Here is a 24692-nt window from a genome sequence, read left to right as displayed (position 1 = left end):
AAAAGAAAAATTATGCTTCCAGTAAAATCTTTCAAATTTGTTCCATTTCTATGTCATTCTTCTGGCTAGCATAGCCACTTCTGTTATCTTTCTGTGTGTGTTTTGTGTATTAAAGATAATGATGAACCCCTATTGAGTGGATCCGGCGATGTATCCAAAGAATGTGCAGAAAAAATTCTTGAAACGTGGGGAGAACTACTGTCAAAATGGTAAGTTAGAATAGTTCTCCTTTTTCATCTGCAATTCTATTATGTTCACTTTTAGAACCAATAATAGAAACCTAGGTATGAGGTTAACGTTCTAGAATCCTCTGTTTTTAGAGGTTTTTTTTTTGTTAATATATTTTATTGATTTTTTACAGAGAGAAAGGGAGAGAGATAGAGAGTTAGAAACATCGATGAGAGAGAAACATCGATCAGCTGCCTTCTGCACACTCCCTACTGGGGATGTGCCCGCAACCAAGGTACATGCCCTTGACCGGAATCGAACCCGGGACCCTTGAGTCCGCAGGCTGACTCTCTATCCACTGAGCCAAACTGGTTAGGGCTGTTTTTAGAATTTTTGAAGGTAGTAGTGAAGATCTGAAATCCGCGTTTGGAATATTAGAAACCTAATAAATTTTCATTGCTGTAGAAAACATTTATTCAAACATGGAGTCCATAGTGAGAATGATTAAGGACAGAGATCCTTTATATTGAAGAGGCTAGGAACCACTGACTGGTTAAGAAAATACACAATAGTTAGTCAATACAAAATAATCAGTGAAGTATAGAGGATGCTCACACAACATACAGAGCTACAGATCAGACCCCAGGTGGGATTTTCTATTTGTGCTACGTCCCTAAGGTGACAGAGCAGAATGTTATGAACATGATATATATATATTTTTTCTCTTTTGAACATGGTATATATTAACTGCTCTACCAATTACTTTTCCTATTAACACTTGTAAAATTTAGGAACTTCTCATCAGCTCAAGAGATAGCTTGACAATAATGTCAAGAAACACTATTCTGTAGACCAGCGATTTTCAACCGGTGTTATGCAAGAATTTTTAAAACATGCAAAACCTATCTATTTAATTGGGCACTGACCTCTCTTCACTTAGATTGTCAAATAAAATTGACAGCAGCCAACAAAACAATAGCATCTAGTCTGAATGAGTCAAAATTATACCTATTTTTGTCAGATTGGCAAAAATATATTTTTTGGTGTGTTGCAGAATGTTAGTAATTAGTGTATGTGTGCCATGAAATGAAGAAGGTTGAAAATCGCTGCTATAGACTGTCTAAAAAGAATACACTGCCTTCAGGTATTTATTAATGAAACCAGAGACACTCGGGTAAGTCAGTTTGGTGAGACGTTTGTGTCATTTCTTTTTTCCTCTGTGTAGGATGCCAGGATATGCTGAAAAAATCTGAGCTCGAAAGTGATCGTTTCACTTCTCTGTTTCAGACCTTCTGATTATTAGGATTGTCATATAAGCACCCCATGGGCCTATTACTTTGGGGTTTGATTTTTCTCAGACATTTTAACTGTTGAAGCCTTTCACTCTATTCTTAGTAAAACTGTCTTCCCATTTTTAAAAACCATGCCCTTAAGGGACAGGACTACAGATGGGCATCATCTGCTCTAGCATACTCACAATGCCTTATACTTTTGGGAAAATACTCTTCTTATTGGGAAATGTCAAATGTGTGCAGGAGGAAAATATGAACCAAAGCCTGGTTTGTCTTTCCATAAGTAGTTTTAATAAGTGAACTCTGCAAAAGCCCCTAGGGGAATAGTTCTAATTTATTTTTGCTATTCCTTTAGCGATCAGGAGACAAACCTGCTGATGTTCTCGTCACAATTATATTTTCAGTTCAGTGACTTTGGTGTGTTTGGACTGCTGCTGGCAGGAATTTCATCTGAATAAAAAGGTTTCTGCTAGAAATAGATATGTAATTGAGTCTTGAATAGTTATATAATAGTGCATTTAAAGTCATTTAGATATAGCAAAGACTCTAGCTTTGTTAGATGAACTCACCAGCATTTTATACAGTTGCTTGGAATTTGTCTTATCAAGCTTTGTTTATTCATTTTGTTAATTCATTTAATTAGGTCCTTCTTCAGCTCCCTCAAATATATTAACTGAGTTTACAACTGTCGAAACTGTCTTCAGGGTGTTTAAACTGTTTTTGCTGGTTTTCAGTCATGTCTTCAGAAATAATAATATAGTTTCTCCTCAATTCATTTAATTGCATTTTTAATCATTATTATATGTGTTCTATAGATAGGAAGCGTCACAATATTATGGAATTTTAGAGCTTGGTAGACAAGGCTTCACATTCTACCTGTCCTGCCTCTAAGCTGTATTGTCTTGGGCAAGTCACTTAACTCTTCTGAGTCTTTCTTCATTTATATCATACACGTCTATAAAACTAGCACTCAGAATTATTGTGGATTAAAAATAATGGATGTTGTAGTAGTAGTGATTGTAGTAAGAACTAATGAGTCCAGTCAGTGTGGCTCAGTGGTTGAGTGTCGACTTATGAACCAGGAGGTCATGGTTCGATTCCCAGTCAGGGCACATGCCCGAGTTGCGGGCTCGATCCTCAGTGTGGGCTGTACAGGAGGCAGCCGATCAATGATTCCCTCTCATCATTGATGTTTCTCTCTCTCTCTCCCTCTCTCCAATCCTCTCTGAAATCAATAAAAAAGATATTTAAAAACAAAAACAAAAAACTAATGAATGTACCATATGCTAGGCACTGCGCAATGTTATGTGCTCTGTCTCCACAATCACAGCCTTATGAACTAGTACTCCTTTTTATAGATGAGGAAACTGGCTCAGATATTAAATCTAGTTTGTGAATTGCAGGCCCCAAATTTTTAACAGTCTAAAGTTTAATCCAAAAGCTAGTTTATTTAACTCTACATTAGATTTTAGTGGCCCTGTTAGCAATAATATCTTTGAGCTCTCTAATTCTCAAGTTTATTTTTAATGTGACTCTTAGGGGATGGAAACACTAAAGTTAATGGTATCAATGACATAAAAGTATTCTGAAATTTTTACCAATATAATTAAGGTAGGGTTAGCAAATAAACTTAGGGTTAGGTTTATTTTTTTCTGTAAAAGGCCAATACTGTAAATACTTTAGACTTTGCAGCCAAATATTTTCTATTACAACTACTCAACTCTGCTATTGTAGTGGGAAGGCAGTCATAGATAATACATAAACAAATAAAAATGGCTGTTTCAAAGAAGTTGATATACAGAAATAGGTGGAAGGCTGGATTTGGCCCAAGACAGTGTGCCAATTCTAGAATTAATCAGCAGAATCACTTTTGTTCTTTTTGCTACCAGCTCTTCTCTATATATATATATGTGTGTGTGTGTGTGTGTGTGTGTATACGTATTTATATTTATATTTCTAAACAAAGACAACACTGTATTAAATTGTCTGTGGCTCTTGCATTAGGGCACTAGCATCACAGAATTAACAATTTTTAAGTGTACTGTGAATTATTCTGCTAGAATTCTGGGAACATTTTGATAAAAGTCTCAGACCTTTTTATATTTTGACTAGAGGTCCGGTGCACAGATTTGTGCATGGGGGTGGGGGATGGGTCCCTCAGCCTGGCCTGCTCCCTCTCGCAATCTGGGACCCCTCGGGGGATATAGCAGTGTGCCAAGTGGCAGGTGGCCAGGGAGGAGCCCGAGCTGGAGCCGGGTGCTGCACTGCTTACGCTCATCCTGGCCTGCTGCACCTGCCACTGCCACTTGGTAATGCTGCTGCAGAGTCGGGAGAGGCTCCCACAGCTGCAGCTGCGCTCGCCAGCTGTGAGCCCGGCTTCTGGCTGAGTGGCCCTCCCCCTGTGGGAGTGCACTGACCACCAGGGGGCAGCTCCTGTGTTGAGTGTCTGTCCCCTGGTAGTCAGTGCGCATCATAGCAACTGCGCCCTCTTGCAATCTGGGACCCCTCGGCAGGGTGTCCAACTGCCGGCCTTTCTGGTCGTAATGGTTGCTTAGGCTTTAATATATATAGACAGTGGTCATTTTATATCAGTCACTTCTGATAATCATGGGAGCTTCTCCACGCCAGAAGCCTGCGTTATTGACCCAGTAATGGTGGCTTTTAAATCACAAAGCAGGTGTGATATAGCACATAGAACACTTATTGGTCTTAGAGTTTGAGGACTAGGTCAATCATTTAATTGATTTCCCTGAATTTCTTCATTTGTAAAACTGAAGATACTCCCACCTACTTCAGGTACTTGTTATAAGGATCAAATAAAATTGTGTGCAAAAAAACCTAGTATATTGAATCAGTATATTGATAGCGACATTTCAAGATAAGTTTTTCCCCATTTTATAGATGAGAAAGATGAAGCTTAAAGACTTTAACAACCTGCTTTCATGTTATTATAGAGTAGACACTGTCTTAATCAACATAGTCATTCAAAAAAGTCACTCAAAGCAAGGTTTCATAAAAGCTGCTGAAAGTATTTATTTTTATGTTTATTTTAAATATTTATTTTAACTTAGAGCATATAAGTACACAGTTTGTCAATTTTGATACAGGGTCAAGCACTTATCTTTGGCTGTTACTGATGAGAATTTTGCTTTGTTTATCTTACATAAGCTACAACTATAAAGTTATAGTTTCTAGTTTTGCTTTTCTTTTTCTTTTTTAAGTTGAGCAATGATTTAAAGATACTTAAGAAGTAGCCTGACTGCAGTATTCTTTCCTCCAACTTTTATAGTTATCTTGGCCACATTTAATTCAACAGCTTTATGTATTATTTTTCTTTATTATTATGTGATCACTATTAAGTCTTTATAAATCATTTAGTTTAGTTTTCATAAAAATAACTATTTTTAGAGGATCTTACTCTCATGTACTTCTGGGTTATGGCTTTATTTTTAGGCATCTCAACTTGAGTGTGAGACCAAAGCAGTTGTCGTCCTTAGTAAGAAGCGGTGTTCCTGAAGCTCTTCGAGGAGAAGTCTGGCAGCTGCTAGCAGGTTGTCACAACAATGACCACCTGGTAGAAAAATACCGAATTCTCATCACAAAGGTAAGGGGATGATGATTCAGCTTCAGCATTAATATTTTGGGAAATTTGTTACAAAAAGATCATTTCCAATAATTTTCTTTATAATTCTTTTACCTTATAGAATAGAACTTTCATACTTCTAGCCCAAAGTTATTTCTAGTGTTGGCACAAAGGAGAAGGATAGTTTTTCTTCTTTGACCAATTTCACCTCAGGGGCAAAGGATGTCCTCTACCCATTGTGTACCTAAATCTTTTTTTTACCATAATTGCATTGCATTCCATTTTTAGTTAGATCAGTTGTGCTATGCATTGTGCAAAAACTTTCTTTTGTTTATTTTAATCCTTTTCACATGTCACAGAATTGTACTCTTTGTAAGGTAAGGTCTACTTCTAGTTTCTGCAATTGGAAGAATATAATTCTGTTACCTTAAACCATATTTCCTTTTAGCTTATTTTTCTAAGTTGAAGAATTCTCATTTTTTTAGTATCCCCTTCTCAAATTCATGCATTCTTCAAGGTTTTGTAAGCAAAGTAACAAAAACTGTTTCTTGCAAAAGAATACAAGAATTTGAAAAAGAATTTTCTGCAAGGTTAGGTAATGCTTTGTGCCTTTGTAACCATGTTATTGGTTTTAATTTTTATTTCCTCAAATTCTTGAAATGTTTATATTTAGGAAGCAATTTCTCCAGTGCTATGTAAATCCCAAACCTGGGTCATGAATGAATTTCTCAGAATTCGAATAATTTATGATAATTTTTCAATGTGACAAAAGGTTGGACTTCTTTTAAAAATGTATGAACACCTTATAAGAGATGAGTAATACCTCTATGAGATTTTTATTTAAAAACTTTAAGGGAAGTACAGCATTTGAACATGAAATTGGATCTTTCCACACCAGAAAATGAGACTGATTTGCTCAAAATATTAGTGTTCCTTCTCATCATCTTATTTCTTGTCAGATATGTTTTCTTTCAAGAACTAATAGTCTAATCCCCTCCATTATCTACCTATATATATAAAAGGCGAAGCGTCTGGCCAACCAGTAGGTATGATGTGCACTGACCATCAGGGGGCACACGCTTACGCAGGAGCTGCTGAGCGACAGCAGCTTTGCAGAGCGCCCTCTCGCACTCAGGGACTCCTCGGGGGATGTCGGACGCCTGATCCCTGCAGGCCAGGCTGAGGGACCCCACCTGTCGGAGGGATCCCACTCACTCTGCAGATGCCCTTCGGGCTCCAGGGCGTGTCCAGCCCATCTGGCCCAGTCCCGCCCCCACCAGCCACCTTCTAATTAATTTCCTTCCAATGTGCATGAATCCGTGCACCAGGCCTCTAGTGTTGATATAAGTGTTTAACCAGCATCTATTGAGTGCCTGTATTACAACCCTAATGCTGGAGCAAGGAGATCAAACACAGAAATAACTCATGTGATAGACATATGTCATATGATAGTCTGAAAAAGCACAGTTGGAGCCATCAAAAGTGATAAATTCAGCCTGGGAGAACAGGAGATTATCAGGAACATCACATTTAATATGGGTTTCAGAAAAGAGCTCCCCAAGCCTGGAAAGATGGAAGAACATTGTGCTCATAGTATGAATGGAAGTGAGGGTATGTCACATGTAGAGTCATGTTAATTGGCAAGTTGATTTTTTCCTTTATTGGAAAATCATATTGTGGATGTATAATTTTCAGTTCTAACTGTCTTTCTAGTTCCTCTTTTGAAGTCCTTTGGAATGTTTGGCCAAAAATTATTTCTTAATGGTGGGGCCATTCATACAGATAATTTGAAAAACATGAAGTATTCTATTTTTCTGGTTCCATGAAAATGTGGAAGTCTGTTTTTTTAATAGGAATTTGATAATTACATGACGTGTAAAATATCAGCTATTAACAAACCTGATATATTTGATTGTTTTACATATGCTGATGTCATGTGCTTTGTATTTCACATTAAACTTTGATTATCATGCACATGGCTAGAACCTAAAAAGGTCTCTAATGATGTGTATGTTAGTTTAAATTGCTGGTAGGTGATCAGAAAATACAAATTATTTAATTATCATAATATTGGCAAAAACGGTTTTTTATTTTTTTACACTACAGCAGGGGTGGGCAAACTTTTTGACTCGAGGGTTCTTAAACTGGACCGGAGGGCCGGAACAAAAGCATGGATGGAGTGTTTGTGTGAACTAATATAAATTCAAAGTAAACATCATTACATAAAAGGGTACGGTCTTTTTTTTTTTTTTTTTTAGTTTTATTCATTTCAAAGGGGCCGGATCCGGCCCGCGGACCGGAGTTTGCCCACGGCTGCACTACAGTGTTATTTGATGCAAGTTGGTATTGCTTTAAATGCAGTCATTTTTTTGAGTGTCTCATTAGCTGTTTTTTTGTTTGCTTTCATTTATTAAAAATTCCTGGGAGTATTCCATTGTATCAGTAAACCACACTTTTAAAAAGTCTATTCTGCTATTATAGATGTTTGTGGGGTTTCCCCCCCCCCCCCCCATTTTTTGGCTTCTTATGAAGAAAGTTGCTTATGAACATTTTTGAATATAGGAGATGCTATGGTTTGAATATTTGTGTCTTTCAAAATTCATATGTTGAAACCTAACCTCCATGGTAATGGTATTAGGAGGTGGGGCCTTTGGGATATGATTAGGTCATGAGGGCAGATCCCCCATGACAGGGATTAATGCCTTTATAAAAGAGGCTCTAGAAAGATCCCTTGCCACCTTCCACCATGTGAGGACACAGCAAGAAGTTGGCAGCCTGCAAGCCAGAAGAGGGCCTTCACAGGAACCCAACTGTGCTGATGCCTCGATCTTGGACTTCCAGCTTCCAGAACTGTGAGGAATAAATTTCTGCTGTTTATAAGTCATCCAGTCTGTGGTATTTTGTTGTAGCAGCTCAAACAGACCAAGACAGCAGGATTTGCAGGATTTGTACATACTATTTTCATATGTAATATATATATTACTGATTTTTGGAAGTTATTTATTCTGGACTTGGGTTCTTTGCCAGATGCATGCTGTATATTTTGAAATTTCACATATAAAATTACCTTGGAGAGGTTTTTTGACTCAGCTCCTTCAAAGATTAAATTTAAAGGAGGAAAAAAGAGTGACTTGATTCATAGAGTAAAGGCCAAAAAAAATCTTGCAGCCAGGTTTTTTTGTTACCTTTCCAAGAGCGACATGTTATATATTATTTTGGCTGTTTTTTTAAAAAACAAAACACAAGACAAACCCATTAAATAATACATAGAAATTGGGAAATTTATAAAATAAAGAAAACCATAAAGGAGAAAATAAAAAATCACTTGTAATCCAACTATCAATGAAAAGTAGAGTTGAATTTTAATGAATTTCCTTCCAGTCATGTATATGCAGAAATATTTATTCTCTTTCATAAAAATCAAATACATCATGAGACTGCATTATTTTTTAAAAGGAAATAAATGTATATATAGGTCTTTGCGAGGACATAGATTTACTGCCCCCTTTCATAAATATTTTGTTTTTCTCTCAAAATAAAACATTTAACTCGACTGATTTGATAAAGTGTGGCTATCAGGGGTTTTTTTGTTTGTTTGTTTGTTTTTATATGAATATTTTGATTACAGTTCCAAAGACTGGTTTTACTAAAATAAAAAAAATTAGAAGACCTATTATTGTACTAATGGTGGTAGTATAACAGCTTGTAGTTTTATTGCACTTTTATTCATTTTTAATTCTTTCAAGTTATCAGCCAATGTAATATATTTTTATCAGCATAACCATCTAGTTTTAAACATGAGTAACCTGGGATGTAGAGACAGTAAGTTACATGGCCAAATTCACAAGGAGTTGGAAAAAACTGAACTCCTGACTTTGGTAAATGCCTTTTCTATTTATTGAACTAAAGCTTCCTTATTTTCATTTAATATTTCTTAAGCACTCAAAAATTGGAGTTCAAAAATACAGTCTATGACGAATGGTTTGGCTGGAGCTCAAGTTGTTTGGGGGGATGTAGAATAGTGGTATCAGATTGGAAAGGCAATTGGGAGCCATTGACTCTTCTTGAACAGTGGAGTACCGTAATAAAGTATATGGTACTGGATATTCAATCAGGCAGAAATAAATATACTCGAAAAATGAGTAAGATTAGAAGTCTGCATGATATTTAATGATGGCCTGAAGTAAAATAGTAAAAACTGAAGAGGAAGTCAATTTGAGAGCTGTTGTAGAAATAGATTTCCAGGAAATGGTGCCTAAGAACAGTGTATTGAGAGAGAGTGGTCAAAATGATTTCTAAGTTTCATTCTTGAGTGCCTAAAACATTGGGAAAAACAAGACAGGCTTATTTGGTGGGGAAACTAATTTTGGGTGCTCTGGTTGAAATCTCAAGAGGACATCTAGGTCTTCTAGTTGTGTGACAGCCGGCAAATTGTAGATGGAAAAGGGAGCTTGGGGATGAATTTATGGCTGGTGACACAGGCAGAGAAATCATTTGTGTAGAGGGAATAATTGATGCCATATCACATTCTCAGGTACCTTCACTGGCCTCAGAAAGTATCATAGTAACTGTGTGTGCCTTAGACTGGGCAGTCACAGTAAGAGAGGGCACTTTAGATTCAGGAGCCTAGCCTCAAGCAATGCAACATGATTGGTAGGAAAGCACAGGTTATTTTAATTGCATGAGAAAAAAGTTAGTAAAGTTGTATACTCCCTATGTGATAAATACTGGGAAATCTCCTTTATTTTACAACAATCCCATGAAATAGTTAGTATGACCCTCATTTTACAGATGATAAAACTGAGTCTGAGAGAGGCTAAGTAATATTAGAGCTAGGATTTGAACTAGATGAGTGTTCAGTCTACTGGTCCTTTTACTATGCCACACTTTGCCATGTTTTCCAATAAGACCTGTCCAAAATGGCTATCAGGCTTCTTCTCAATAGATTTTTTAGTTTCTTGCCTTTGTATAAGTGTAGTGCTTCAGATCTTGAAATGTAATTGAGTTCTGGTTATGGCTACCCATTTGCCTGCAATGAGAAAGCATGTGTGTGAAACAAATAAAAAATGCGAATTGGATCACATAACATATATCTCCACTTAGGTATGCATACCTTCTGGAATGCTTTCAAGTACCAACTTTTGTTTATTTTCTTTTACTCTGCTGGGTCTGTGGAACTTTATTGAGAAGGATGAATTGAAAATCCAGAGACACTTGGAGGAAAAGATACTAAAAATACACATTTTCTAATTAGCTGAAATTTGTCATCATTCATAACATTACCAGAAGAGCCACAATAAAATCTCACTTTGCATTGTTTTAAGTAGGCACAAACAAGATTGTGTATTCTGAGATACAAAGGCTAATTTATACCATGAAACTTCCTCTAATTTTCAAGCCTGGTGGAAATGGTACCTTTACTTTTCCATCTTTTGTTATATGTTTGTGTACTGTGTCTCAGCAAACTAGAAGCAAGACGAGGAATCTTGAAACTAAGGTATTGTAAAACACAGGAATAACAAAATTCCTCTTTTGTGTGTACACGAGGGTAAAATTCTCTTGATTTTTAAGTTTGCTTGTTATTTTGGTCATCTTTCTTAATATTGGTCAATATCCAGTGAATCATGAGAGAAAATTAATGCTGAGTATTTAGCCTTTTAGCTAGAACTTCTTGTGCTGCTGAATTGATTGCTCAGTTGCCTTGCACTCTTAACACACTTTCATTCTTTAACATTACTCTTCGTTCCTTGGGAAAATGCTACAAGGAAATAAGAATTTTCTCTCAGCATTACCCCCCTGGCAGTGTGTTTCAATTTAAATCCCCGGGCTGGCTCTCTGTTTGGGTTACTACCCCTTCTCCTTACTAGCAGTTTGAGTTATGTTCCTCTACCAAAAGGGGGGATTCCAGTTAGACAAGGAAACAGCTTTGAAACACTGCACTGCAGGCGTGTTCAGTTATTCCCCCACTGTGCAGTCTGGAAATCGGGGAGTGCCTCTCTGGTGATGAATCCGAATGAGCTGCTGAAGATGCCAGAGTGTGTGCCTGCACAGGCATTTTCTTTCCCCTCCCCCACTGCTTCCCTTTTCCAAGCCCCCTCTCTCCCCAGTTCCCCTCCTACTCCTTTATCCCCTCCCTCTGCGTCTCAGTTCTGCAGTAAACCAGGCTGAGGCACATTCCTGCTTTGCAAGGCTTTCTGTTAAGGATGTTTTGTGGCTTTTGTTTGGATTGCAGCATGCAGAATTACAGGTAACACTCTGAAATTGAGCTAGGCAGATAAATTCTGTTGAAATGTTTTCAAAGAGGCAAGATATTACACGGAATCAAGAAAATAAGTTATTTTATTCATGGTAATTATGGTAAAATGTTTTTAGAAATCCAATAAGCAGATTTCCTTTTCTCCCCTAAAAGGCTCCAATGAAGGGAAAATGGGGGTAGATTGTTCTGATTGCAATTGACTCGTTTTATTTTTTGTTTTGTTTATCATGAAAGCTTGCTGTTGCTGCACCTCCTCTGTACAGTAAGGATCAGTTAGTTATGTGGGGTGCTACTGAGGGTAGTACTGGGTGGGGTGGAATGGAGTGGGAGGGATGATAGCCTGAGCTAGCCAGATTCTTTGATTTTTTTTTTATTGGGATGCATAATGTAAAATGCTCTCTCCTTTTCTTCTATCAGCTGTTCAGAGGAGACTCATTACAACTCCTGCTGAAGCTCCTAATTTTCTTCCCTTCTCTTCTGCCCCTACTCCCTACCCTCATTGGCCTGAAGACATTGTACCCAGAATTTGCTTTACTCCCCTGGCACTATGTGTATGGTAAACCTGATACTATGGCCGCGTCTGGGACTGGCCAGACAACGGCTGCTGGCTCTCCCTATTCCAAGGATTTAAAGGGGGATTGTACTGCAGGCAATGCATCAGAGCAGCACCATCGTGAGCCTGGGGACTGAGGCTCCTTGGGCATTATTACAAACACACAGAGCTGACCGCAATGACAGCAGCTGCTCCTTTGAACTGTTGGCAGCGGCCAAGCGGCAGCATGAAGTGAGAGATTACTCCTGAGCTCAAGATGAACTCCACCTTGGATGGTAATCAGAGCAACCACCCTTTTTGTCTCTTGGCATTTGACTATTTGGAAACTGTCGATTTTTGCCTTTTGGAAGTGTTGATTATTGTGTTTCTAACTGTATTGATTATTTCTGGCAACATCATTGTGATTTTTGTATTTCACTGTGCTCCTTTGTTGAACCACCACACTACAAGTTATTTTATCCAGACTATGGCATATGCTGACCTGTTGGTTGGAGTCAGCTGCCTGGTTCCTTCTTTATCACTCCTCCACTACCCGCTTCCAGTAGAGGAGTCCTTGACTTGCCAGGTGTTTGGTTTTATAGTATCAGTTCTGAAGAGTGTCTCCATGACCTCTCTGGCCTGTATCAGCATCGATAGATATATTGCCATTACTAAACCTTTAACCTATAACACCCTGGTTACACCCTGGAGACTACGCCTGTGTATTTTCCTGATTTGGTTATATTCCATCCTGGTCTTTCTGCCTTCCTTTTTCCACTGGGGCAAACCTGGATATCATGGAGATGTGTTTCAGTGGTGTGCAGAGTCCTGGCGCACCGACCCCTACTTCACCCTGTTCATCGTGATGATGTTATATGCCCCAGCAGCCCTCATTGTGTGCTTCACTTATTTCAACATTTTCCGCATCTGCCAACAACACACAAAGGAAATCAGCGAAAGGCAAGCTCGCTTCAGCAGCCAGAGTGGGGAGACTGGGGAGATGCAGGCCTGTCCAGACAAGCGCTATGCCATGGTTCTGTTCCGGATTACTAGTGTGTTTTACATCCTCTGGTTGCCATACATCGTCTACTTCTTGTTGGAGAGCTCCACTGGCCACAGCAACCGCTTCGCATCCTTCTTGACCACCTGGCTTGCCATTAGTAACAGTTTCTGCAACTGTGTCATTTATAGTCTTTCCAACAGTGTCTTCCAAAGGGGACTAAAGCGCCTCTCCGGAGCCATGTGTACTTCTTGTGCAAGTCAGGTCATAGCTAAGGACCCTTACACAGTTAGGAGCAAAGGCCCTCTTAATGGATGCCATGTTTAAAGAGGTTCAGATATTGGGTCATTGTATGTGTGTGTGGGGAGGGGGCAAGGGGGGGGTCCCTTTTTCTCTCTTTGTATCCCTTGTTCACTGGAAAATCTGGGACAAAATAATTTGACTCTGAGCAATAGGAAAGAAATCATCCAAAAAAACCTAAGTTTGCAGAAATGATTTTTCTTTAAAAGTGCTTTTAAATCAGAAGAGTCAGGACCATGATAAATTGCTCTTGGTTCCAATTTTTGTAATGCCATGGAAATGACTGAAATTCTCAGATTTAAAATGAATAAAGTCATATCTCACACCTCTCCGGCTGGCATGACTAAACATGGGTGTGAAAAGCGTCACCATTTTAAAATACCATCATTTTCTTGTGGCTCTTCTGGGTTCATTCCAGTTGTTTGGGATTCATATGCAATTGATTTCTTTTAACAGCAAATATTAAAATACAGTGATGAATTAACAGGGTTTTAAAATTTTGTTTATGTATGCCTACGTATAACACTGCAAGTTTCAGCACTGTCATTTAGATATCCAAATGTTTTGTGTCTTATTCTCTTGAGAGAATTCTCAATACAGTGAATAATGTGGACACCTAACTACTAATTTTAGAATTTTGCAATGAAAGTGATGCAAAAGTGCAGTCAAATACTAGACAATTTATGAAGAACTGAGCTACTTTTTGTGTCATGTTTAAGAGAGATCTAAAGAAATGTGTGCATTGAAAGTGATTACAGTATTTTTGCACATGCCTCTGTGTATATGTGTATTGAGAATATTTGAATTGAGTTAGATTTCACTTTTACAGTAAAATGTACATTTAACTAGTTCATTTTTAAAATAGAAGAGGATTAACTGAGATGTTCTCTTTGTGGTTAAATGGAATCAACTACTAAAGTAGCAACTAATTCTTTTTTAAAGCATTCTTTTAGTTAGTGTTAAGGAGTCCACATTTGCATAAGAGGAGAAATTCTGATTTGTCTATGTCTCTTTTACTGCTGTAATCCTTTGGATACAGTTACTTTCTTAATAGTCTTTTTCTTTTCTTTTTAAGCCAAAGACTAGCCAAATCTGTAGGATTTTATTATTGTATAGAATTATTAATTGAGAATGCTATGAATTTGTATGTAGTAGTGATGCTTTGTTCTTAGATGATTATCTTTCTAACAAGAGGTTTATTTTCTGAAAGGAGAGAAGGGTTTCCCAGCAGCTCCAGGAATGAGTATTCCTTGACTTATCTGCTGGTTTTAATGTTTTGGAAGCCTTCAGGGAACTTATGTGATCTTTGACTTTGGCTAGAAGTTGTAATTTGAATGCTATAGTGATGTTTAGTGAGATGGAAGATGGAAGAAACCCAAGGTACATAAGTGAAAGTAGATTTTTGAATCTAAAAAAGGACATAGATATTTATAATATAGGCAGATAATGCTTTGGTTTTCCATCATAATATGAGGAAAGTTCCTGCCCCTTTTAAAATAAAGGGCAGCTTTATGATTTTAGGTTTTAGATATTGATTTAATTTTAACTTAAATGTGTTCTATTTAAATTATTTTAGTGATTAAATAATATATAAAATTTAAACTTAAGATTCTGAGTACTTCCCTAAAACTTGCTTGCTCTTTATATTGTATATTGGAAAATTTGATCCTAAGTTGTTTCAAAATTTAGAATTCATATTGAAATTGCAGGTTAAGTTAGCAAAGTCTTTAAATTGCCAGGTCAAGTGGAAAACCTTTTCTTTTGAATTCCAAAAAAGCAGTTGTGCACATTCTTCTTTAAGTAGCACAGTTCTAAAAAATTTTTTTCATGTATGCTGGAGAATTTAATGTGTTCAAATTTGCAGAGTTAGCTTGAGAATTTTTCGTTAAGCAAATATGGGAATTTTAAAGACTCTGAGTAGATTTTACTTTTTGGTGGGCCGAGAGTCCTTTTAATCTTTCCCTTCAATAGGGTTCCATCTTGTGAGAATGGAAAAAAAATAAAATTTCTGCTTAACTTCCTGGAAATGGCTAATCAAGTTGGTTTTTAGTGACTGGAAAGAACTCTTTTAATAAGAGTCTTTGTTAATAGATTTTTACATTTTTGTTCTAATACCAAATTTAGATGTCATAGACGTATTTTTTTTTCACATTAGAAACTTTATCAGTGTCTTAGTCTAAAACTGAAGTAGAAACTAAGTAGATTGAGTAATTTAAAGAAAAATAAAGCTCCTAATCCCCTTTCCAGTGATACTTAATGTCAGATGTTTTTTTAGTTTATCTTGTCTTCATTGGACTGTCTGTATGAATTGTATAGTTTCTTCCAGGTATCAGTTCTATTCTCATTTTTATTGTCTGTGTGGCTGTTTTATTTTTATTTTCGTGTGTGTATGTGTGTATGTTGGTGAAAGGGGGATATGCTTGGATTCAGTCTTCTGTGGCAGGGGGCAGTTTCTATGGGATACATTTGGAGAGTTTGTATTTAAGTAATCTTGTTTTTCTGCCATATTTAATGCAACATTCGATGATGTTTGGGTTAAATACCAATCTGACTAGTTCAGAATGAGAAAAAAGTATATTTTTAGACTCCAATTACCTTGGGCTTTGGCAATACAGCACGTTTAACTTTATAGGGTATATGACTGATATATGAGGCAGCATGAGCTTTTGGTGATTGTGTCAAAATTATTTCATAGCACATTTTAAAATAAGATCATACTAATTGTTGTATTTGTAAATTAGTTGTGTGGTTTTTATATAATGATTTATTTCAGTGAAGGTGTATTTTTTACCCCTTAGAGCAGAAAAGCAATTACAAAAAGACAAATGCTCCACTTTAATAAAAGAACTACCTTACACCAGAATAGATATTTAAATTTTTCATGGACCTGTTGAATGACCCTAAATTCCATTTTGGAAAGGGTTTTCTTTAGGCTTTATCGTGGGATAAATTCCATTTTGAGCCTGTAATTTTATAATGGCTTTTCCTTTTTACTTGAATAGTGTTCTCTGTTTTAAGGATTGGAAAAACTTGAATTTTTGTGCTATAAATGCATTGTCCACCTCTCTGAACTTGAAAATAAAGCAACAAGGTTGCAGGCTCTCAGATAACAAGAGTGGTTTCTGAGAGTTTTTGAAGTTTTTTAGGTTTGATTTTAAAATCTGCACAGTGGTTTTGTAGGAAATGTTTTAATTTCACTGACTATGTGTTTTTGTATCATTAAAGATTTGTTAAATAAATTATTGGCAAACCAAAACTTACTGTTATATGAGCAGATTTGGGGAAGTCTAAGGATGGAGAATGTGGCATGATGACAGTTGTTAAAAGTCTTCATTAATTAGTCTATGTATTGATTTTTCCATATTGGGTTTAAGAAATACTAAATATTATATATTAAATATACATACTAGTCTATTTTGCAGACTCTGGGAATAGTCTATACAATTTTTCTATGGCTGTAAATAAGAAATTTGGCTTGTCTTCAAAATTTGGGAGACAATGGTATCACAATATGCTTAAACTGAACTTTGAACTTCTAATCAGAAAATCTGGGTTACTGTTACTAGTTCGTTTTTTAGTCCTTTACTTTTAATATTAGCAGTCAGCCAGAGATCACTGATCTTTTGAGAAAATCTTTTCACATAGAACACAGAGCCCAGAACAAAAGAAATCAGAGGAAAGAAAACAATGCAAGTCACTGGCGAAAACTTCAAAAATTATCAAGTATAACATTTCCAGAAATTTTGGATCCATTAAAAAAAGAGAGTAGGATGCAATAAAAAAAACATACACCAAAACACACAAAAACAAACAAAAAAACCCCCCCAAAATACAAAGATAATGAGAAAGAGCTCTTGAGATTTAAAGTGTAATCAGACTACTAAAAAATTAGACAAGTTGGAAGATAAAATTGAAGTAGGCCAGATAGTGAAACAAAAGACAATAAAGTAGACAGAAAGCAAGACAAATTAGAAGTTCAATCAAGGAAGCTCAATATCTACCTAGCATGATTTTAGAAACAGAATAAAGAAGGAAATTCTCAAAGAAGTATTAGAAGAAAAATTTCCAGAACTGAAGGATATGAGTTTTCATAATGAAAAGGACCAGCTTAATATAATAAAAAGATTTTGATGGCAAATCATTATAAAATTTAAGAACACTAGGAATAAAGAAAAATCCTAAAAGCTTCTTGGTCTGGAGTAGGGGTGGGAGGGTGGAATCATAATTTAGTTACAGGGATCTGAATAGCCTTAGACTTTCCACCTTAAAAAAGCAAGAAGATAATGAGTAATAACTTCAAAATTTTGCACAGTGATTTTTAACTTAGAATTTTATGCCCAGTCAAACTTTTCATTCAAGTGTGAAGAGTAAAGTAAATCCATTTTGAGATATACAGGGTCTGAAAATATTTACCTGTCTTATATACTTTCTCAGAAAGTTACTGAAGGATATATTTCCCCAGAATGAGAGATGAAATCAAGAAAGAGGAAGATACAGAACCCAGGATACAAGGACTCCAACATAGGAGAGAGGTGAAGAAATTCCCACGGTTATAGGGAAGGAAAGCCCTAGGTAATCACATGTGCTGCAGACCTAGAAAGCAACTAATCCAAATGGGAACAGGCAGAAGGAAGGGGGCATTAGGAGTTATATCTTTAGGAAGTAATAATTGGGAGGAATTTACAATCCTGTCAGGTTTGTAGGGGAAGAATTGGGCTGTCAGACCTTTTTGATACATAGAATACGGAAGGAAAGAAAAAATATAGGCTATAAGACCTTTTTGATTCCTAATTTACTATGTCATTATGCCTCATAGGTATATGTTTGGATCTTTTTAGATTTTTAAACTTGTTTTTTTTTTTTTTACCAATAGAAGACAGGTATACAAAGTACTGTGTAGTATTTGTAGATAAGGCAATATGTGTTAGATTGATTTCCTTAGAAAGCAGTATATGAGATGGCTAAGCTTTGGGTGAGTAGGACTCTATAGTCTTATCTGCCCTTACTGCTTGAATGAGATTGGCATAAATTATCCAGTTGGACAGAACTAAAGAAACCCAAAGGATCAATAGACAAAAGATTCTAATAAAGTGACTTATAATTATCAAACAGTACCAGTATATAACATGAGAAAGCTCTTTGCAAAGTAAAAGGCACATCTTTATGTTAAGTTAACATGACTGTAGTCACTTAAAAGACTTATTTATTAGTTTGTTACCAAAAGATTGTATTGGTTTGGACAAAATACAGAAATAAAGTCTTTTCAAAGTAAAACTTTAAATTCTGTTTATTAGCTTTCAACAAATACTTGTTGAATTGAATTAGACAATATTTGGGGGAGAAAGCAAAAGTTACAGCATTGAACAGCATGATTTATTTCTGAAATTTATTCCGGAAAGACTTGGGAAATCCCCACTGCCAAAGCCATTTATTTATAGCTAAACAACAACAACAAAAGCATTTGTGGGTCTCTGTCTTCATTGACTCTTGGGGAGTAGAATCTGACTCAAAAGACTTTTTCATTTTTAAAAGTTTTTCTCCTTCATGACATGATAGATGTGAGGATTGAAACCATTTCTACTTAGATTATGGTAACACCATGTATTGTTAACATCATCATACTGATTATGTGTATTATACCCTACATAGCACTGGAAATAAAGTTAAAGCAAAATTTGATCCTACTTCTGGCTATTTATTAGGTAATCTCAAAATTTCTGAACTTCAGAAGGATATTCATCTTTAAGTGCAGATGGCACCATCATAACAGGAGTCGATTCAAGATTAAATGTGTGTGACATTAATAGTAAAACTCTTATTAGCACAGTGCTTGGCCCTCAGTGAACATTCCGTCCATGTTAACTATGCTCCTCTCTTCTTAGTGAATAGGGCAGTCTGGATGAACCAGAGGTTTCAAGTTGAGGTTATAATGGAGAGTATGGTCAAAAGCTAAATTGGGCCTACCTGGTCTGGAATATATGCTAAGGGATTTGATTCTAATTAGGAATTGGAGATGGATTAAAGGGTTTTGAGTACATGAATGACATAAATATAGAATCCCAAAGTAACAGACCTGGAAGATCCCTTAAAGGTCATAATCTAGGCTCCCCTTTCACAGATGGGGAAAGAAACCCAGAATAGTGACAGAGTTCATTAGTCACAGAACTGGGACTAGAACCCAGCTCTTATACCTCCCTTAGACTCAGTCATGGCACCAAAATAAGTCCAAAGGACTCTTCAACATTGTCAAGTGCTTAGAAAATGGGAGTTTCCAGCAGGATTGGAAAAAAAGAAATTTGTTTAGATTTGGGTGTGTATTAAATAAAATAAATAAAAGTAATCTTTCATTGGTACTTTGAGTCAAATAAATTAAGTTTTGCAAAATATTAGTTAGAAAATTCTCTTGATCACTAGCAACCACCTCAGAAATGTTGCTAGGGGAAGTAAATATGAATGGGTGGTTCTGGAACGGCCTCATTGGTGTTTGTAGTATTTGTACTGCTGGTGAGATTACAGGGTGAAGTTTTTGCTTAAATAAAAGATAACTGCTTATAACTTTTAAAGTTGCTCGTTGTCTAGAATTTTAAGTAGAAAAACATAAAAATAATTGAATACCAGGAGGACTTTTACTAAGGGATTACAAGAGAATTTGGTTGGTATTATACTTAGTTGCTGATAATTTTTTAAGTTTTTAGATTAATAGAAACATCTAAGTAATTATAGCTTGATACATTAATGATGAAATAATAGCTTTTAAATATTCGTTTCTTGATCATTGTCTAAGATTAGTTCTTTAGTAGAAAAATTAAATCTCAAACATGATATTGGGGTTCAAGGAAACATAACTTTTGCCTGAAAGCTATATAAAAATATGTAATGGAAATAAAGGTTGAAACCCAGAACATATACCTGTAGTCTATGAATACATATATGAACCCAGACCTCTTATAGAATATTAAATTCAGTTCAATAATACACTGCTAAAGATGTTTGTGACCAATATTCAAACACAGGTTCTCATTTTAATGTTTTGTTAACTGTTACATGAGCAAGGAACTCTATAAAGTTGTGTGGGGTTTTTTTTTTTAATATTTTTGTATTGATTTCAGAGAGGAAGGGAGAGAGAAAGAGAGATAGAAACATCAATGATGAGAGAGAATCATTGATTGACTGCCTCCTGCGCACCCTGCACTGGGGGTCAATCCCACAACTCAAGCATGTGCCCTGACCAGGAATTGAACCGTGATCTCCTGGTTCATATGTCAATGCTCAACCACTGAGCCACACCGTCCGGGCCTCTATAGTTTTAAAGTCGTATTTTAATATCTCTAGCAATTTATAGCTGCTATATATTTTTTTACTTAGCAAGTACACTTTTATCTGACTTATTTTCAGAAAAAAAAAATTTAAAAATAAAACTGAGTATCTTTAGCATTCTAAAACATTTTCTTAAAAATCATAATTTGATTTGGTTATATAAAAATATTGCTTAAGGAATGTGGGTCTTGATTGTGTGTGTGGTATATTATGAGTGAGTGATTTTGAGAGGATTTTATTTCTAGCACATTAATGCTTTACAAAATTTTTGAGCAAATCAATCTGTATTAAGCTGTACTGAGAGGGCATTTGATATACAGTTTTGCTCAATAATATAAAAATACAATTTAAATAAGTATTTGAAAGTCATCACAGTTATAAGAAACATTTGTTTAGGATATGACTTTGTATGTAATAATTTTGTGGCTTCTAATTTAGCTGACTCATAAGTCACCTCCCCTGCCACTTTTTAACTCAAAATGACACTTTCTGTATCACTTTTGTCAGGCAATAGCTTTTGAGTATTTCCTGCTCCTTGGCCTCTCCTTGGTGGATTATTGTGTAGGCGATTCAACAATAGCAAAGCAGGAAAAAGGTTGATAGTGCAGTTAGCACTGTCCCAATTCAGTATCTATAGATGATTTGGGACAGTTTTGCCAAACATTGAATAATTTCCTGTGGGAAACTTGAGCCCTAAAAGGAAATGAACATAGCTAAAAGGCTGCATATCACATGGGACTTAGATTTATTTTTAGAATGGCACTATCATGCCATATTTGGATTGAAACAATGTGATAGCAGTACATTATTTTATTAAAGAGCTATTTTTTTCCTGAAGAAGTCATCTAATTTTTTATTACATTTGTATGATATAGATTTAATATAAGTTATAACTACTCAGCTGATATAGTGCTTAACTGTGTATTAAAGTTAGAGGCACTAATTTGGCAAACTTTTCTGGAGCCTGTTTTCTGGGTCAGTTGTCTATAATAAAGACTCTTTGGCAGTTCATTGATTACATAGTTGTCATGCTTGGGATGCATTGTTTTCTCTATTGGAAGAAAAGGAGAGTAAATAGGATTATTACCAGGGGGGGTTGGTATAGTTATTTGATTGTCTTGAAATGGAAGAGCTCTTTACTAAATGAGGCAGTGATAATAGAGAAACTCAAAAGGATTTTTTTTCTCTGAGAAATGATTTTTTTGAAAAAGATAATCAACAAAAGTACTTTATACTGAGCTCTACAGTGTTTTGTTTAGCCCAGCTCATAGGTTAAAAAGCCACTTATTGAACCGTTTACATTTTGTATCAATTTTTCTGTTGCCTGACTTATCTTCTTTATAATTGCATTTGGATAAGATAAATTATGATGTTGGTAAAATATAATGGATTTCTGAATTGCATGCTATCTAGAATTGCAGATACCCGACGGGGCACTAAGTCCCAAACATGGGAAAATCTGCCAAACACATTTTGTTCCTTGGCTTCCCTCCTAAGGTTGAAAATATGCCAACATCATAAATGTCAAGTATGATGGGATAGAGCCACCACTGATGTACAGGACCTCATGATACCTGCTTTCCATGCAGTATCTCATTTGTTTCTCATAAACTCTGTAAGGAAAGAACCATAGCTTAGATTTTACAGAGAAGGATATTAAGGTTCAGACTAGTTAAGAGACTTGTCCAAGGCCACACAATTAAAGGGGGTGGGGGGCTGTATTCAGAAACAGAATTTCCTGATCCCAGAGTTAGAGTTCTGTTCATTATATTGTGTGATCTTGGTAGAGCACCCAAATACTGCCTTCTCCTTTCTTTGTCAGAAGTCCAACTCCAGTCGTCACATAGTTGTGGCCAGATTCTGAGATGCCTTCATTTACTTCCATGTTTGTGGAAATCTAGTTCCAGTTTGCTCTCTGTGTAATGTGTTGGAAATGGAAGTTTTAAAGTATTAATTATTGAATACCAGCACAATGTTTTATTTGCTTTTATATAAGTTAAAGATCAATTTCTTGTCTCTTTTTGGTTCAGCTTTTTAAATCTTTTATTAAGTGTTATTCAATGACATTTTTACTGGAATTATTTTTGCCTCTAAGAGCAAATCCCCAAGATAAATACAAAGGATAGATACAAAGATAGATACAAAGCAATATCTAACCAAACCAGTCCCCACTAAAATAAAATCCCTGTTGTTGCACTGGTGGGGAAGAGCAGCACTGCAGGCTGAAAGGATGCTGATTTGAGGAGCAGTGGTGCTGGTCACACAGGCACAAGTATCAATATGTGTGCATAGGTACATGTGTTTTATGTTCTTAAAATCTGAGTTTAAGATAAAGATGACTTGCCCAGCCCATCAATCAGATATATTTATTTATAGAATTCTTGTTGATTAAACTATGAAATGGACTTGAAGGGCTTTTTATATAAATACACTGTACCTCGTATTTTTAAGGTATGGAGGTACTTTATTAGAATACCTATAATTCAATAAAATAGGAAAATTTAAATAAGGAAGAGATTTGGAAAATAGATGTAGAACAGGAAGATAATACACAGACAGACAAGCCATGAAATCCTGTATTGCTTAAAGTTGGACTGTGAACTTGGTCCTGAGCTTTCTGTAGGCCAAAAGAAAAATGGACATTTAATTCCATGGGCGGGGTGGCGGGGACGGGGACAGGGGGGGGGGGGGGGACAGGACGGGGGAGTAGCCATATTTCTGTAGGAGTGACAGAATTTCTGATAGGGACACTGAGTAATGTGGTAGGTTTCGTCACCTGTCTCACTATGTAATACAAGGTTTCAATAGTATTTGTGTGGGTTTTTGTTTTATTTTTAAAACAGATTCTCAAAACATGCCAATAGCACAATTTTGTGAAGGTGGTTCTTTGAGAGACCAAGATATTGTGGTCTACATGTCATTAGGACCTTAGTGATTTCTGCTTTTTCATAAACAGTGAACAGCCTTCATCCAATGAAGCACTTTTATACAAGTAAAAAGAAAAGGCACATTTTCCAAGTCTGTGTCATGTCGATTTTCGTTTTAAGAGTCTAGAAAACCAAAACATTTTTTTATGTATTGAGAATTATAAGTGCCACTGACTACTGAGAAGAGAATTCCTTCACTTTCACAATATATTTTTTTGGGTTAAGAATGTGAACTAGAAAAAAAGCAAAAACAGTTGGGTTCTAATACCAGCTCCTCACTCTCTAGCCAAGTGATTTAACTTCTTTCTTCAGTTGTGAAATGGGAGAAATAACAGAACCCACCTCAGAGGGTTGTTATAATAGATATATCTGTGTGATTCATCTATATATAAAGTGCTTAATTAGAATAGTGACTACAGATCTGTCTTAGCTCTTGTTATAGTTGCTTAATTATTTCTGTCAAAGTGAATTTGTCAAAATTATTTCTGACAAGTTGTAGCTGACTTTTTAAGAGCAAAATGTAACCAAAAGATTATTTTATTTCTGTGAAGCATATTGTAAAGGGTACTGTTTAATGGAGTTGAGTGGGGGTTTTGGTGTTTCTGTTTTATTGTTTTCTTAAGTATTACATAATGGTTTTTAACAAAGCATGTATAACATTCTGGACTAGCCTTAAGATCTAATTTTTTCTTTAGGCATTAAGCTACTATGGAAATAATAATCTTAACTATGCTGGTTATTTCTCATGGCAACCTTCCATTACATTTTCTTTGTTTGGGTACTTTCTTTTTCTTCCTGCCATTCTTAGCTTTCTATTTTTTAACTTGAGTTTACAAAGGGTGTGTATTCAAAGGGTTTCCTCTTGTTCCCATTACCCTGTTAATCCTGAGAAGTTACCCAGTGGGCCAATTCTCACAGTAAGGTATAAAAATAGTCATCCAGAAAAATTACAGAATGTGGTACCACTGTTGGAACTAATGGACGACTTTCAAAACAAACACAGGGAGAAGAAAACGGCACAAACATCATTTCCTTAGATTTTTCTCTGTGCAAATTATTTTAGAAGAGCCTTAAAAATTTAAAAAGTAACAAAGCCTCACCATTGCTTTATCATATACACTAAAAGAGCATAAGAATTGGGGCCAAGAAAGAAATCTCTAGAAATCACTCACAATAACAGAGCTTACTTTTGATTTCTGTTGAATTTACTCCCAGTGTTCATTTCACCGATTTTCTTCCACAAATTTAGTTCAGCATTTTATTGATTGCCTAATAAGTACAAATAAGGGGCTTACCCTCACTAAGCCTGATTCTCCA

At 36.0% G+C, this 24692-nt stretch overlaps 2 protein-coding genes across 4 annotated transcripts in view; both read left to right on the top strand.

Moving 5' to 3' along the window:
* Positions 1–24692, top strand: part of RABGAP1 (RAB GTPase activating protein 1) — a 127417-nt gene that overhangs the window by 64349 nt on the left and 38376 nt on the right. For all 3 annotated transcript variants that reach the window (XM_070430718.1, XM_070430717.1, XM_070430720.1), the window contains 2 exons: positions 116–209; positions 4914–5064. In XM_070430718.1, the coding sequence (XP_070286819.1) occupies positions 116–209; positions 4914–5064 (245 nt within the window). The remainder of the gene's footprint in view (positions 1–115; positions 210–4913; positions 5065–24692) is intronic.
* GPR21 (G protein-coupled receptor 21) lies at positions 11162–13610 on the top strand. The gene is made up of 2 exons (XM_070430035.1): positions 11162–11290; positions 11717–13610. The coding sequence occupies exon 2, from the start codon at positions 12109–12111 to the stop codon at positions 13156–13158; it is 1050 nt and encodes a 349-aa protein (XP_070286136.1). The 5' UTR covers positions 11162–11290; positions 11717–12108; the 3' UTR covers positions 13159–13610.

Source organism: Myotis yumanensis, unplaced genomic scaffold (assembly GCF_028538775.1).
Source record: "Myotis yumanensis isolate MYYU_CA2020_CCGP unplaced genomic scaffold, mMyoYum1.0.hap1 SCAF_12, whole genome shotgun sequence".
NCBI lineage: Eukaryota > Metazoa > Chordata > Mammalia > Chiroptera > Vespertilionidae > Myotis > Myotis yumanensis.
The sequence above is the reverse complement of the archived record's forward strand: the minus strand, read 5'-3'. Positions and strand labels throughout refer to the sequence as shown.

Bases quoted from the DNA above. Each gene is read 5' to 3' on its own strand.
- GPR21 (XM_070430035.1), top strand. From the start codon at position 12,109: ATGAACTCCACCTTGGATGGTAATCAGAGCAACCACCCTTTTTGTCTC.